At 43.1% G+C, this 14,015-nt stretch overlaps 1 protein-coding gene across 1 annotated transcript; it reads right to left on the bottom strand.

The window, feature by feature from the left end:
• Window positions 1–1,335: 1,335 nt before the first annotated feature.
• LOC142980099 (protein amalgam-like) lies at window positions 1,336–11,257 on the bottom strand. The gene is made up of 7 exons (XM_076125404.1): window positions 10,963–11,257; window positions 3,254–3,651; window positions 3,068–3,145; window positions 2,895–2,978; window positions 2,677–2,811; window positions 2,388–2,601; window positions 1,336–2,295 (listed from the first exon to the last, which is right to left on the bottom strand). The coding sequence occupies exons 2-7, from the start codon at window positions 3,599–3,601 to the stop codon at window positions 2,168–2,170; spliced, it is 987 nt and encodes a 328-aa protein (XP_075981519.1). The 5' UTR covers window positions 3,602–3,651; window positions 10,963–11,257; the 3' UTR covers window positions 1,336–2,167.
• Window positions 11,258–14,015: the final 2,758 nt, after the last annotated feature.

Genomic DNA, 14,015 nt, shown 5'->3' with positions numbered 1-14,015 from the left:
TGCTAAATGTGTGTGTTCATATACATAGTTTTCTTCATTAATTCATTTCGTTCATTTCGTTCGTTTCGTTCGTTTCGTTCGTTTCGTTCATTTCGTTCATTTCGTTAATTTCGTTAATTTCGTTAATTTCGTTGATTTCGTTCATTTCGTTCATTTCGTTCACTTCGTTCATTTCGTTCATTTCATTCACTTCGTTCATTTCGTTCATTCCGTTCATTTCGTTCATTTCGTTCATTTCGTTCATTTCGTTCATTTCATTCATTTCATTCAATTAAGATACCTATTTGCTATTGGAAATCAGCGCGATGTTATAATATTTCAGGAAGATGTTATAAGAGTTCAGGGAGATGTTATGAGATTTTAGGAAGTTATTGTGTGATTTCAGGGGGGTCATAATATCATTTCAGGGAGATGTTATAAGATTTCAGGGAGTTATTATGAAATTTCAGGGAGTATTATTTCAGTGGGATATTATGTAATTTCAGGGAATCATAATATTATTCCAGGGAGATATAAGATTTTAGGAAGTTATTATGTAATTTTAGGGAGCCTTAATGTTATTTCAGGAAGTCATAATGTAATTTCAGGGAGATGAAATAGGATTTCAGGGAGATGTTATGTAATTTCTGTTTTTTTCTTTTTTTTTTTGTGTATTCATATAGTTCCCTTCGTTCATTTTCTTTCATTTCGTTCCATTCGGTCATATTGTTCATTTCGTTGTATTTATTCAATGCGTCCGTCTCGTTCATTTCGTTATTGCGTTCATGTTGTCCACTACGTTCACTTCCATCGTTTATTTCATTGTGTTCGTTTCGTCCATTTCATTTCTTGCGTTCGTTTCTTTCGCTAGTTTTGTTAATTTTCAACATTTGGTAATTTTGTTAATTTCATTTATTTCACCCATCAAGAGGGCACCCTTTGATGGATAATTATGATGTAGGCATACAAAGAAAGGAATTTTAGTTATTCATTTTTTTAGACTGCCTCTCGTGGTGCAGTGGTTTAGGTCATCCCGCTTTAAAAAAAAAAGAAAAAAAAAATAACCAAAATAACCTTTTATAATTAATTCATCTATACTAATATTATAAAGCTGAAGAGTTTGTTTGTTTGAACGCGCTAATCTTAGGAAGTACTGGTCCGATTAGAATTTTTTTTTCAGTGTTAGATAGCCCATTTAACTTTAGCTCTAATGTGACGCAAGCGAAGTTGCGCGGGTCAGCTAGTTACTTATAATTACTTATAACCGCATGGGTCCACTGGCATATAAAGCAAATTGTGAGTGAGCGAAGCATGTTTCCACTTCTGTATGAAATAAAACAGCGATTGTTAAAAATGTTTATTATTATTTATTATTACAATGGAAGTCATGAGAACAGATGTGAAATGTCGTTTTTACAAGTAGTCGTCGTTGCCGCCTCACTTTCACTTAGTTTATTGTTTACAAACGTCACATTACAGTTTCGCACATTATACAAGCTAGCTGCTTGGAGGTAATAATGTTTGATAATGATGTACACAATGTATGTGAGTGTAAGAGCGAGGCGGCGCCGCGCGAGGCCACAAATATTGAAGGAGCGGTACGTCTGTATCGTAGTAAGTAGTAGACCGAGTCGAGTATGTACAGTGTGTCAGTGTCAGTGTCGGTGTCAGTGTCAGTGGGGGAGCGGACAGTTGACGGCGGTGTTGAACTAACAGCGATACATATGTACAGGTGCGCGGCGCGCGGCATCTGATGCGCGCGCCGCCCTCTAGTGTTAGTAACGAACAATAAAATGTAACGGGACGAGGCAGCCGCTGCACTCCGGCGCCGGCGCGTCGCCGCCGCCCGGCCGCAGAGTGCAGTGACGTCACACTTAACCATCGTAGAATTATGTACACTATAGACGAGCGTCGACTGCGTATCAGTCGTGAGCGACATTGTCTCCACAACACGTCGCACACTCAAGAATTTATTTACCTACCACAACTTCACTACTGCAGTGAGTTTCCTCTTTTGAATACAATATGACAATTTATCAGACACGTATTACCACCACGTATTAGAGGATAGCCATCTGCAGTAGCGAGAGTTGAGTCCTTTTTTTTATTATTCGTAAACGTGACCCGAAATCCGTCAGGTTCGTTAATATTTACAAAGTAAAGTTAGTTATTATCTAAAGATGAGCGTTCATGGACGAGACGTAGTGGCGGCAGTGAGCGCAGTGATCAGCGCCACGCCGAGGGCGAGCAGCGCGGCGTGCGCGTCGCGGCGGGCGCCGCTCGTGTTGCGGCTCAGCGTGGCCGCCATCTTGTCACCTGCACCACACACACAGAACACTCGGTGAGCGACACACATGCACGTAGCAGACGATGTCGACGCGGACGGGGGAGGGGGGGGGGATACTGACTGCCTTCCGACACGTAGACGTAGATGTGCGCGGGCTCGGTGTTGGCGGCGGCGCACGTGTAGTTGCCGGAGTGCTGCGGGCCGGCGGCGCGGATGGCCAGCGCCGACTGCGTCTTGGGCCCCGGCTCCGTGAGCACGCTCACGCCGCGCGACACGTCGTAGTTGATCATGCGCGCGTTGTGGTACCAGAACACGTACTGCGGCGGCACCGGACTCTGCAACACGTCGTTTATGCAACTATGTAGTCATGATTCGCTTCGTTCTCATAGCTTGTGTGGAGCGTGTGTTACCTTTTCTATAATACAGACGAGATTGATAGTGGAGCCCGCGTCGACGTGGTGCTCGTCGGCGCCGAGGATGAACGCCTCGGGCACTGCGATGTGCAGGTGCACCAGCCGCGACAGCGTGCCCGACCCCGTCGACACCTGATATTACATACATACTACGTAAGTACACAACACACACACAACACATACAAGCACACAGACACCACAGACAGCCTACACACCTGACACTCGTATGTGCCGTTGTCACGCTTTTGTACGTATTTTATTTGCAGAATCCAGTCGTCTGAACCCTCGCTGTGGAGCACCTGAACACAAATAAACGTAAGAGGTAAAAAACTTTTAAACATAAAAGAAAAAAATAAAGAGAAATATAACGCCAGTTATGTGGCAGTACCTGAAAGCGCTCGTCGTTGGTATACATGAGCATACCGGAGCTTATGATGTGCCAGTCGCGGCGCCGCACCCACGACACCTGGCGACACAATCAAGCACTCACGTTACACGATCGAACTGACACGACAGAGACTCCCGCGGCAGACAGGGCCACGGGGCAGGTGTGTACTCGTATGTGTGTACGTACGCCGCGCTCGCCGAGATTGCGCACGGGGCAGTGCAGGAAGGCGACGGCGCCGAGCTGCACGAGCACGTCCTCGTGCGTGTTGTTGATGGTGGGCTCGCGGTGCAGCGCGTCCAGCGAGCCGTACCACAGCTCGCGCCACGCCGGCACCTCGCCCATCTCCGCGAGCTCCAGCTCCACGGCGTCGAGCGCGTGCGCGCCCGGCTCCAGCGGCGCGTCCGAGGGCGGCACCTCCACGGCCGCGGCGTCGCGGTGCACGCGCCGCGGCCGCGCGGGCTGCGGCGCGGGCGCGGGGCCGGCGGCGGCGGCGAGCGCGGCCAGCAGCGCCACGCACAGCGCGCGCGCCGCCATGCCGCGCCTCGCGTCTCGCAGCGCCGCGCCGCTACATCACGCGCCACGCCCTGCACACACGTCACACACGTCACACACATTACACACATTACTGGGTCACAACTCACATCTCTCTGGACGACACTCTAACGCTTGTCTCTGTGTCGCATAGCTACGACGAGTCGTATGAAAGAGTGATTGTCGACTTGTTGTGTCGAATAAATCCTCAGTGATCGCTACGAGTATGCAGCTCCTAGCTACACCTGACTTTTCGCCGGTTACAAGAGTGAGAGCGTAGGAGGTGCGCACCGTGTGACCGCCACCATAAACCAACTCATACATTGTAGCTTGATATCGTTGCTGCTGAACTCAACAACAACATAGCATAACATACATGAAGTGTATTATATATTATAGTGGTTGATGTTGATGATGATCCGGGGAACTCCATTAGTAGAGTTCCGCCGGGTCATAAACAAGTACTACGGAAAATATTTTTTTTGGAAGCTGATAATGGTAAAAAAATTAATACGATATCACATGAATACGACCTTCATAATATTTACAAGTTAGACATAAAAGGAACGCTAAAAGCTTCGTGGACAACATGACATACGATGTATATGTACACACACGCATAAACGAATGCAGTGATCTCGTTGAACCATCTTGAAGTATACATACAATACAACAATGAACTGCGAGGACCGGACGTTCATGAAGACAAACATAGTTGAGCTCACAGATATTATCTGATTACTGAAACAAGTAACAGAGAGCAGTGTAGTCAGTGTAGTCAGTGTAGTCAGTGTAGTCAGTGTAGTCAGTGTAGCGCAATGACTCGTCGTTCCTCAACGACTCTGAGAGTTGAGGGAAAACAAAGCACATTGACGACATATCTGGACCAACCCATTCGAAACTATTCATAAACAACATCAACAAAAGCTGGAGTAATAACCTAATAAACCTTAGCAAAGACAGCATCAGGAAAATACTTGGTGCTCTCACAGGACACTACGGCACGAACTACATGCTTAATAAGATAGGAGCCATAGATGACCCTAAATGCAGGCACTGCAATGAAGAAGCAGAAACCATGAAACACATACTGTGCGAGTGTAATGCTTTAGGAAGGAAAAGAATCGATCTTTTAGAATGCGGTTACCCTAAACCACAAAACAGGCTGCTTCCGATGAGGTGCACAGCAAAACTGTTAGGTTTTGCTGTGTCCCCCAACGTCTAGAGTAGCGAAGGAGGGGGTGACACAAAGGATCAGGAATGGTCGAGGTGTCAGCCAGGCATTAACTGGCACCCCCACCCCTTAGATAAGATAAGATAAGAAGCACTTTGACGATATTACAAGTCATCGAAAACGCAATACGAGGTCACCGAGCGATCAAAAGTGTTTATATACCATCGAGAGTTTCACATACGACTCTACTTATAATGTTATCTCGATAGCCACTTGCGATCAGTAATCAGTGAGCAGGCAGCAAATTTCAACTGATGTAAGTCATGTAAGTTTCTAATGACTCGTTTTGGTGTTTATAATTAATTTATAAGCATCTAAAGCATAAAACTACTCTGACAAAGTGTACGAGCGCCCTGCCCTAAGACAATAGTATGAAGTCACGATCCTTAGTAGTAACTAGTGAGTGTGATCTGAGTGATGTGGAACAAACGAACAATAAGTATGTATGTGACAGTGTCCACGCGCATTACACATTACACGTTGAAGGTGTCGTGTGTGTACATTACATAGTGCACACAGTGTGCATGTATGTGTGTGTGTGTGTGTGTGAGAGTGAATGCGTGTGATTGATCACCGCGCGCCGCCGTGCTGAGATTGATGTGTTTTTCACGAGCCACGGCCGCCGCTACCTGTCTCAAGATGCGCACACACAAATACACACACGTGATGATATTACTTAACTCTTAATAATTAAATGACTGCCTCTGTGGCGCATTCGGTTGCATATGCGACTGCGGCGCAGGGGTCACGGGTTCGGATTCTGGGACGGGCCAAATAAAGTCTTTTCTGAGATTGCCCGGAGTTAGAAAGTTGAGATTATAGACATACGCGCCTCAGAGAGCACGTAAAGCCGTCGGTCCTGCGTCTGATCTCTCACTGGTCGTGTCGGTTATCTGTCCCACCTGACCATGAGTGTGAGTGAATAGAGAGTGTACCTGTGTAGTTTGCACGACGATTTTGATGAAATAGGTCGCCGTAGCCAGTAATCGGCAAGGAGCACATTATTGGCTGGTATTACTGGCACTTGTTTGTAAGAGCCGCATTTCATTGAAGGCTAAAGGCCTTGACAATGTTTCCAATATGGATAAATCTATACACACGGTGCATACGATTTCGAAATTTTTGTGTACGAACTTAATTGAGATTTTTTTAAGGATACAACCGATATTTAAATATATTTTATACAATACATTGGCTACGAAGTTTTATGTGCTCAGGTACACAAGGTGACTGGTAAAGAAAGGGATAGTTTATCAGTCATCCTTTATAAGAATATTTCTCAGTTGTAGAATGTCGAACGTAGAAGTGAAACGTGGTTGTATTTCACATGTTTCTGCGTACACTTTCGGGTAAAAAAGGCGTGATATAATAATTGTGCGTTTGTAATAATTAAATGTAAACTATGGGCAGTGGACAGTGGGCAGTGGGCGTCCCCCGCACGAGTCACACATCACGTCTGGACACAGCCGGTGCTTGTAGCCGGTACGTCTCTCAACATGTTTAGACACAAGTGTTCGATGTCGTGTCGCCGACAACATCAACATCACGAGCTAACACACAGCACACATTGACACATGACTATAATATATACTGAATTATAATGTGTTATACACTTATAGTATACAGTTACACTTAAATGGCTCATATCCTGCATAATTTCCGTCGCTATGTCATTTTCGAAATAAAAATTATACGATGTTCTTTCACGGGTCTCAAGGTACTTTTGTACAAAATTACAAACCGGTTCAGTGATTCAGGCATAAACAAGATACAGGAAGACGCAGTTACGTTCGGATTTATAATATTAGTAGAGATTTATCATCTTGTAAGTTAGGAGGAGAGCAAAGTGCCAGTGTTCTTCAACTACTAGCAATTATAGTTAACATATACAGGGTGTCCCAAAACTCAACGATAATCCGAGACAGGATGAAAGGCCAAGTCATACCGGTTATAGGAAAAATAAAAAAATAAATCCATATCACTTAGTTCAGCAATAATAGACACTTTTCAAAAAAGTTGAAATTCCACACCCTTGGTCGCATTTTCAAGTCCTGTGATCACCAATGTCACAATTTCGCTGTGTTTTTTTTAATTTCGTGATCTTAATTAAATATTCTATTGATCGTATAACAAATGAATGCACAAAACATTGTTAATTTAATAAAAAAAGTTAAGTTTTAGTGAGTCATCTTTCTCAAAAATATCGTTAGTCAACTTTGACGCTTCATACTGAAAAAAAAATGTACTACACTACCCTTGGCAAGTAATTTCAAAAGTTGGCGCATTTAATCAAGATTTCAAAATGGTATAACACTTGCCACTTTTCTTGCCATTAAAAATGTTATTTTATTTGAACGAAGAGTATCCTCGCAAATGGATCGGACGCAGTGGTACAATTTTATGGCATCCTCGTTCCCGCGATCTAAATCCAGTAGATATTTTTTACTGGGAATGCATAAAAGAAAAAGTTTATTCGAAATCAATACAAAACTATCAGAACTTCGCCAGAAAATTGACACAGCATCAGAGGAAATAAATGCAATTAATTTTGATTGACTGGTGCAAAGGTCTCTTGTAAGGCGTTGCAGAGCCTGAATTCATGCTAGAGGAAGACAATTCGGAATTACTTTAGTTTAAGGAGAATAATTAAATAAGATCGATGGTTCGTTCATTGTTTTTTTTTTTAATTATTATAACCTATTATGTTTATTACATTAAATATTTGTTGTGGACTGACTCAATTACCTCTTTACTAAAAATAATTGCTTTCCTCTGGCACGAATACAGGCTCTGCAACGGCGTACAAAAGATTTTTTCACCAGTCAAGCAAAATTCCTTGCATTTATTTCTTCTGACGCTGTGTTAATTTTCTGGCGAAGTTCTGATAGTTTTGTATTGATTTCGAATAAACTTTTTCTTTTATGCATTCCCAGTAAAAAATATCTACTGGATTTAGATCGCGGGAACGAGGATGCCATAAAATTGTACCACTGCGTCCGATCCATATGCGCGGATACTCTTCGTTCAAATAAAAATAACATTTTTAATGGCAAGAAAAGTGGCAAGTGTTATACCATTTTGAAATCTTGATTAAATGCGCCAACTTTTGAAATTACTTGCCAAGGGTAGTGTAGTACATTTTTTTTTCAGTATGAAGCGTCAAAGTTGACTAACGATATTTTTGAGAAAGATGACTCACTAAAACTTAACTTTTTTTATTAAATTAACAATGTTTTGTGCATTCATTTGTTATACGATCAATAGAATATTTAATTAAGATCACGAAATTAAAAAAAACACAGCGAAATTGTGACATTGGTGATCACAGGACTTGAAAATGCGACCAAGGGTGTGGAATTTCAACTTTTTTGAAAAGTGTCTATTATTGCTGAACTAAGTGATATGGATTTTTTTTTTTATTTTTCCTATAACCAGTATGACTTGGCCTTTCATCCTGTCTCGGATTATCGTTGAGTTTTGGGACACCCTGTATAACACATACAGCGGAGTGTTTATAATATTTATAAAGAAAGTTGAGCAACGCTGCGGTTACAGTTATGTAAAGTTAGTTCAGTAGTGAAATGTATGTGATGAACAATGAACAGTATCGACACTACACTATTGAACGATTTGATTACATTGAGCATCATTGTTAGCTCATATAGTTGTTACGAAATCATTTATTTTCATCATGTGATATGGCATATAGCAGTGATAGCCGCGTGTTGTTTATAATTACGAGTAATTAATCGCCACGTACGCAAGTGGTTAGGAGAGTTCGAGTGCAACGCACCGCACCACCGACTTTTGCAAAACATGAGAGTATGTACATGTACAATGTACATATTATGTTATATATCACTTGCTCTAACGATGATGAATGTCGAAGTCGAAGATGTCGAAATGCATTTATAGCTTGTGTGCCTCAACTAATACTGTACTAGTTTAAACCAGATTATGAGGGCGCGCAATGTCCCCGCACTTGTTTGCTGTCACCTAGACTCCTCATTCAGAGAGGCGATGCGTGGCCAGCAATGACACAGTAATGGAAAGGTTTCGAGTGCATAGTTATTATTGCAGTTATTATCAGTAGACATCATGCTCTTTACGCGGAGTGTAGGTCGCGGCTCCACGAGTCTCGAGAGCCTGTAGGTCGGTCAGTAACATAGTCCGCAGCCTCCAATATTTCACACTTGTCAAGTAGAAACAAGATAACAATAGGTATGTCAGGTAGAAACAACATACTTGTAAGTCATTGCAATTGGAAAAGTAAGTATTACGATACCGGTTCCTACATTACATTAAGAGCAATAACATATTCACCCTATCCGTTTGTGTAAACGCTGATCACTAGGTAACTATGAGTAGTATGAGTGCATGGAACAATGCGACAGTGTCGTCAGTTACCTATCGTGATGCGGTATTTATCGTGTTTAGTACAGTTTATGTGGTGACCGTATCATTATAGTGCGACTGTTGACGACTGTCGACGAGTGTTGACGAGTGTCACGTCACAGGGCTGGACTTTATAATGCATGATGCAATGCTGAACGCAACGCTCGTTTTATAATATTTTAAAGGTAATAGTGCACGCCGAAATCTGTAAACTACACAACGCCATTGTGATTTGCCATTAACCATTAAGATCCAAACATTCGATTATACTCTGGGTTTCTATTGACAATATTCTTATACGAATTAGTAAATCATAATTGCCTTTTGACTTGGCCCGACAGGGGAATCGTACCCGTGATCAGCAGTCGTATAACTCGTATACACAGTAAGCACGTCTGAATATTAAAAAAAGACGTTTATGAAGTTTGCAGTTATTAAGCATATTTTAATGAATTATGCGTAAAATAAAATATATTTAAATTGTTCCGCGCGTGTGTGTTACTAATATTTATAAATATATTTTATTGCGCTAATTAATGAATGTCTCTCGTGACTGCTTCTCTAAATTGAATAGTTTCTAGTGGACCATATAAGTTAGAGCATGCATTCAAATATTTTTTCTTAGTATCGCACAGTACATTCTAATGCCTACAATGTTTATTGTCTTCTTAAGTCAAGCGTGTAGCAACACGTGCTATCACCAGGTATGCGTCGCGCGACACTACACGGTGCAGCACGGCACGTCACGGTGCAGTACGGGGCGACACGGTGCGGCACGGTGCGGCACGGTGCAGCACGGAGCGGCACGGCTGAGAGGCGGGCACTGCGAGCAGTACGATGAGCGTGACGAGTGGGGCGACGATATCCTGGTTATACTTGCGATATCACAGTAAGTACTTGAAGCCGGATTTAATGTAGCGCGGTGCGTGCTCGTGCATTTTTATGAGGCGTTCGTAATCGATACGTGTCCGAGCCACGTCCCGCGCCGTGCACCAGCCCTGCTCCGAGCCGAGCCTGAGCGGTGCAGCGCGAGCGCTCACGTGCTCACTCGACCGCGAATCATTTGATTTATTAAACGACCTACAAAGATTGAAACTTTTGCAAGTTCCACTGGATTCTTGACGAGCCACCGATCGAATTGTTCACAAACGTTTATAATCGTTTAAAAGTAGGCCACCGTGACGTATTCCTCACAAATCAATTTAGTTTGATTCGTCCGAGCTGTTTGTTTACACTTATAATTACATCATTCGGTTTATTACTTTTGAGCATTCAGGTGAGTCGTCGAGGGCATCGCATCCGATAGTGCCAAAAGTACGTCGTATCGTGCCGCATGCCTGTTGTCGTACCGTGCCGTACGCTGTGTACCGTGTCGTGCCGCATGCCGCGCGTGACGTCGCGTGCCGTGTGCGAGCTGTCACTTGACGGTCACAGGTCGTGACAAGTATGTTCGGTATAACATCGCGTGCTTATTAAACTATTCAAATATGAAATGCCTATGAATAGTTACGTACTAGGTTTCTGATTTCATCCGTAAGGTTGTTGTCAACAGTAATAACATGAAGTTTTATATCGACAAAACTAGTGTTAAGTTTGCCTATATCGTCTTGAACTGAAGTTCAGAACTATAAAGTCTCTGTGTATTTGGCTTTTTCAACTCGTACAGATCAGACAAAATAAAACAGCAAAGTATCAGTGATGAGATAGAATAACAGGCAGGAGTCGGTCACCGGACCTGGTGGAGTGTGATCTGCGGAGGGGTAGCGCGCGTGGTGCAGGTGCAGGGTCCGGCGCCGGCGGCACCGCACTCGCAGCACACACAGTCTCACATGTCACTCCACTGACAGCACTGACAGCACTGCACTCGCGGCGCTCGCGTGCGGCGGCGGCGGGCGGCGGGCGGCGGGCGCACTACGCGCGGAGTGTCGCGCGAGTGTGTCGCGTGTGTCGGCGCGTCGCGTGCGGCGGAGGCGGCGCTGTGTGCTCGGCGGCGGGCGCGCGGCGACTGCCCGCTCCGTGCCGCCGCCACCGCCGCCGCGCCGCGCTCGGCCCGCCACCGGCGACGAGCGGCGCGCCTGCTCTGGGAGCCTGCCGCCACCCGCCCTCCACTGTATCTGGGGGCACGGCAGTGCCCCCGCAAGTCGAGCAAAAAAAAGCGGCACGGCCGTACCATCTTTTCTCGAAGCAATTCAGGCCATTTTCGACCCCCTATAATTTCGTTGTGGATAAAACAAGAAGCCTGAATTTTTAGCGACTTATTAGTCATTGTATGAACACGGTATATTGAAAATTTCAGTCAATTTGAACCAGTACTTTAAGAATGACAACTTGTTAAAGTTTTGAATTTTGTCACTCACTGATTCACTGACTCACTGACTCACCGATCATCAAAAGTCTAAGGCATTTCTAGCAGACTTAGAAGCTTCAAATTTAGAATACAAATAGAATTTAGTATCTTAATCATGGGAAAATTTCAATATTTTCTAATTTCAGTCCAGTTTTCTAAATACATTAACTGCAAGAATAACTTTGTAATCTTATACATTTATATAGGATTACAAGGTTACATTTGCAGTTAATGAATTAATTATTACTGTAGTATAATAGAAAATAATAGGTGTACATAGGTACCTACTGTATGAGGCATAACTTAAGGGTGTTTAGCCTATGAAACTGAACAACATTTCAATAGGAAAATATGTTGAATTATGAAAAAAATAGCCGTCTTTCCATACAAATTGGACTTATGTTCGCTTTACAAAAAGAAGTGAGATGCCATCAAAAACATCCTGTAAAAAACCTCAAGTCTCGCAGCGTAAAAAGTGGTGAGATCTATGTAATACCAAGTCGATTAATCTGTTTAGTCTCTACTGAAAGGACCTTCTGTCTTAAGTTATTACATAAGTTATTATCATGCCAATATTAAAAATATTTCACGTTTAAAACAAATAAATCGACTTGGTCATCGCATGAAAACACAAATTCGCCATTAAAATTTCAGGAGCATTAATTTCTTTAAGATACTCATCTCGATCATTATATTCGGAAGGACCCTAGTGAGGAATTCGGTTGCTGGCCCGTCGTGCTGTGCAGTGTGGTACATACTAATAATCAAATCATGCGATGGCCAGGTCGATTTATTTGTTTTAAACGTGAAATATTTTTAATATTGGCATGATAATAACTTATGTAATAACTTAAGACAGAAGGTCCTTTCAGTAGAGACTAAACAGATTAATCGACTTGGTATTACATAGATCTCACCACTTTTTACGCTGCGAGACTTGAGGTTTTTTACAGGATGTTTTTGATGGCATCATGTCTACGTCTCATTACCTCTAATAACGCAAGCAACTTCTTAAATCGTTTTTATGTTTATCTAATTAAGGGTAATGATATTGATCTTACATATTTCAATATATATATATATATAACTCTTCCATTATTGAGTGACTGACTGGTGGTAAACGTGCGGCTGAAACTACTGAGCATAGAAAGTTCAATATCGGTATGAAGAGACTTTAGGAAGTGTAGAGGAGCACTATGAAAGGATTTTTGGATTTCTCTAGAACTCCAAAAAAGCCGCAGGTGGAAAGCTAGTATACAATAATTCAATCCTACAAATATGTTCCCGAATCATTACATACTTGACTTTAGGTAGAGGTGTTTCGAAAAGAGGAGGGATATTGGTGAGTGAGCTCTCGGACTATCGGGGTACTCTTATCGACTGTAACGCTGAAGTGCGGCGCGGGGGTGCGCGGGGTAGCACGGGGCGGGGCGGGGCGGGCGCTGTGACGTCACGCGCGGCACGCTGCACGCCACTCGCGGCTGAGGCCCGCGTCGAGCGCACGTCGCTCTGATCTCTACTACACACTATACACGATACACACACACACACACACACTGACCAACTGTCAAGTTCACTCGACGTCGCTAGTATGATTGTATAAAACTGACAACATTAGCTTTTAAGAAAAAATATATATCTATGAACCCTAAGTATAGTACTTAGTGCGAAGAGCCGACAAGAGATGCTGCGTCAAGGTCACTCGCTCACCCGACCCAGTCAAGAGTGTGAGTCGAACTCAGTCTGGTGTTTGCTTCTACTCTCTAGTTCAATTGTCGAAATAGCAGCATTGTTATTGTATTCCGAGTGTATGAATGGAAATATTGTGACAATGATCGGAGCCCCTTCACTTGCCTCGGTACTATTTGTCATCAGGTGAAGGCGGTCAGTTGTAATCGCACTAGAAATTTAATTATTCTAATAGATGTTCGTTATCAAAAGTCCTCAAATAAAACAAAATGAGGTCTCGATTTGGTGTCCAAATAGAAGATCAAATAATAAGTGTAGGTAAGAAGCGCGCAAGTAGAGGGAGGGTTTGTCATTAGGCTCCGCGCTCGGCGCACGCTGCAAATTATTTGTTGGAATCCTAATTGTAATTAGAGTCGGTGCGCGGTATTTGAATGAGAGTGTCGGCTGAGTCACAGTAACGAGTGTCGCGTGGTGCCGCGTCGTGCCGTGTCGTGCCGCGTGGAGTCAACGTCGACGTCGACTGAACTAGCGAGCTGTTTGTACTATGTACTGTACATTCATTGTACAGATTCGATGATACCCTCTAGATCTCAGGGCGTCCGCTTACCGTTATGCGTTTATGAGGAAATCATAACTACAATGCATATACTCGTGATATGAACGTCATATCTATTTCAGTATTTATATCTTATCTTAATATTTTTTGTAAAAAAGTTACGTCATTTTTTACACTTCTGTAGGCTACACCTGCT

This window comes from Anticarsia gemmatalis, chromosome 17 (assembly GCF_050436995.1).
Source record: "Anticarsia gemmatalis isolate Benzon Research Colony breed Stoneville strain chromosome 17, ilAntGemm2 primary, whole genome shotgun sequence".
NCBI lineage: Eukaryota > Metazoa > Arthropoda > Insecta > Lepidoptera > Erebidae > Anticarsia > Anticarsia gemmatalis.
This window is presented reverse-complemented; position numbering and strand designations above follow the sequence as displayed.

Coding starts and splice junctions, on each gene's coding strand:
- LOC142980099 (XM_076125404.1), bottom strand. CDS start 3,601: ATGGCGGCGCGCGCGCTGTGCGTGGCGCTGCTGGCCGCGCTCGCCGCC. Junction 2,812..2,894: donor ACGGCACATACGAGTGTCAG/GTGTGTAGGCTG, acceptor ATGTAATATCAG/GTGTCGACGGGGTCGGGCAC. Junction 2,296..2,387: donor CGTCTACGTGTCGGAAGGCA/GTCAGTATCCCC, acceptor TGTGTGGTGCAG/GTGACAAGATGGCGGCCACG.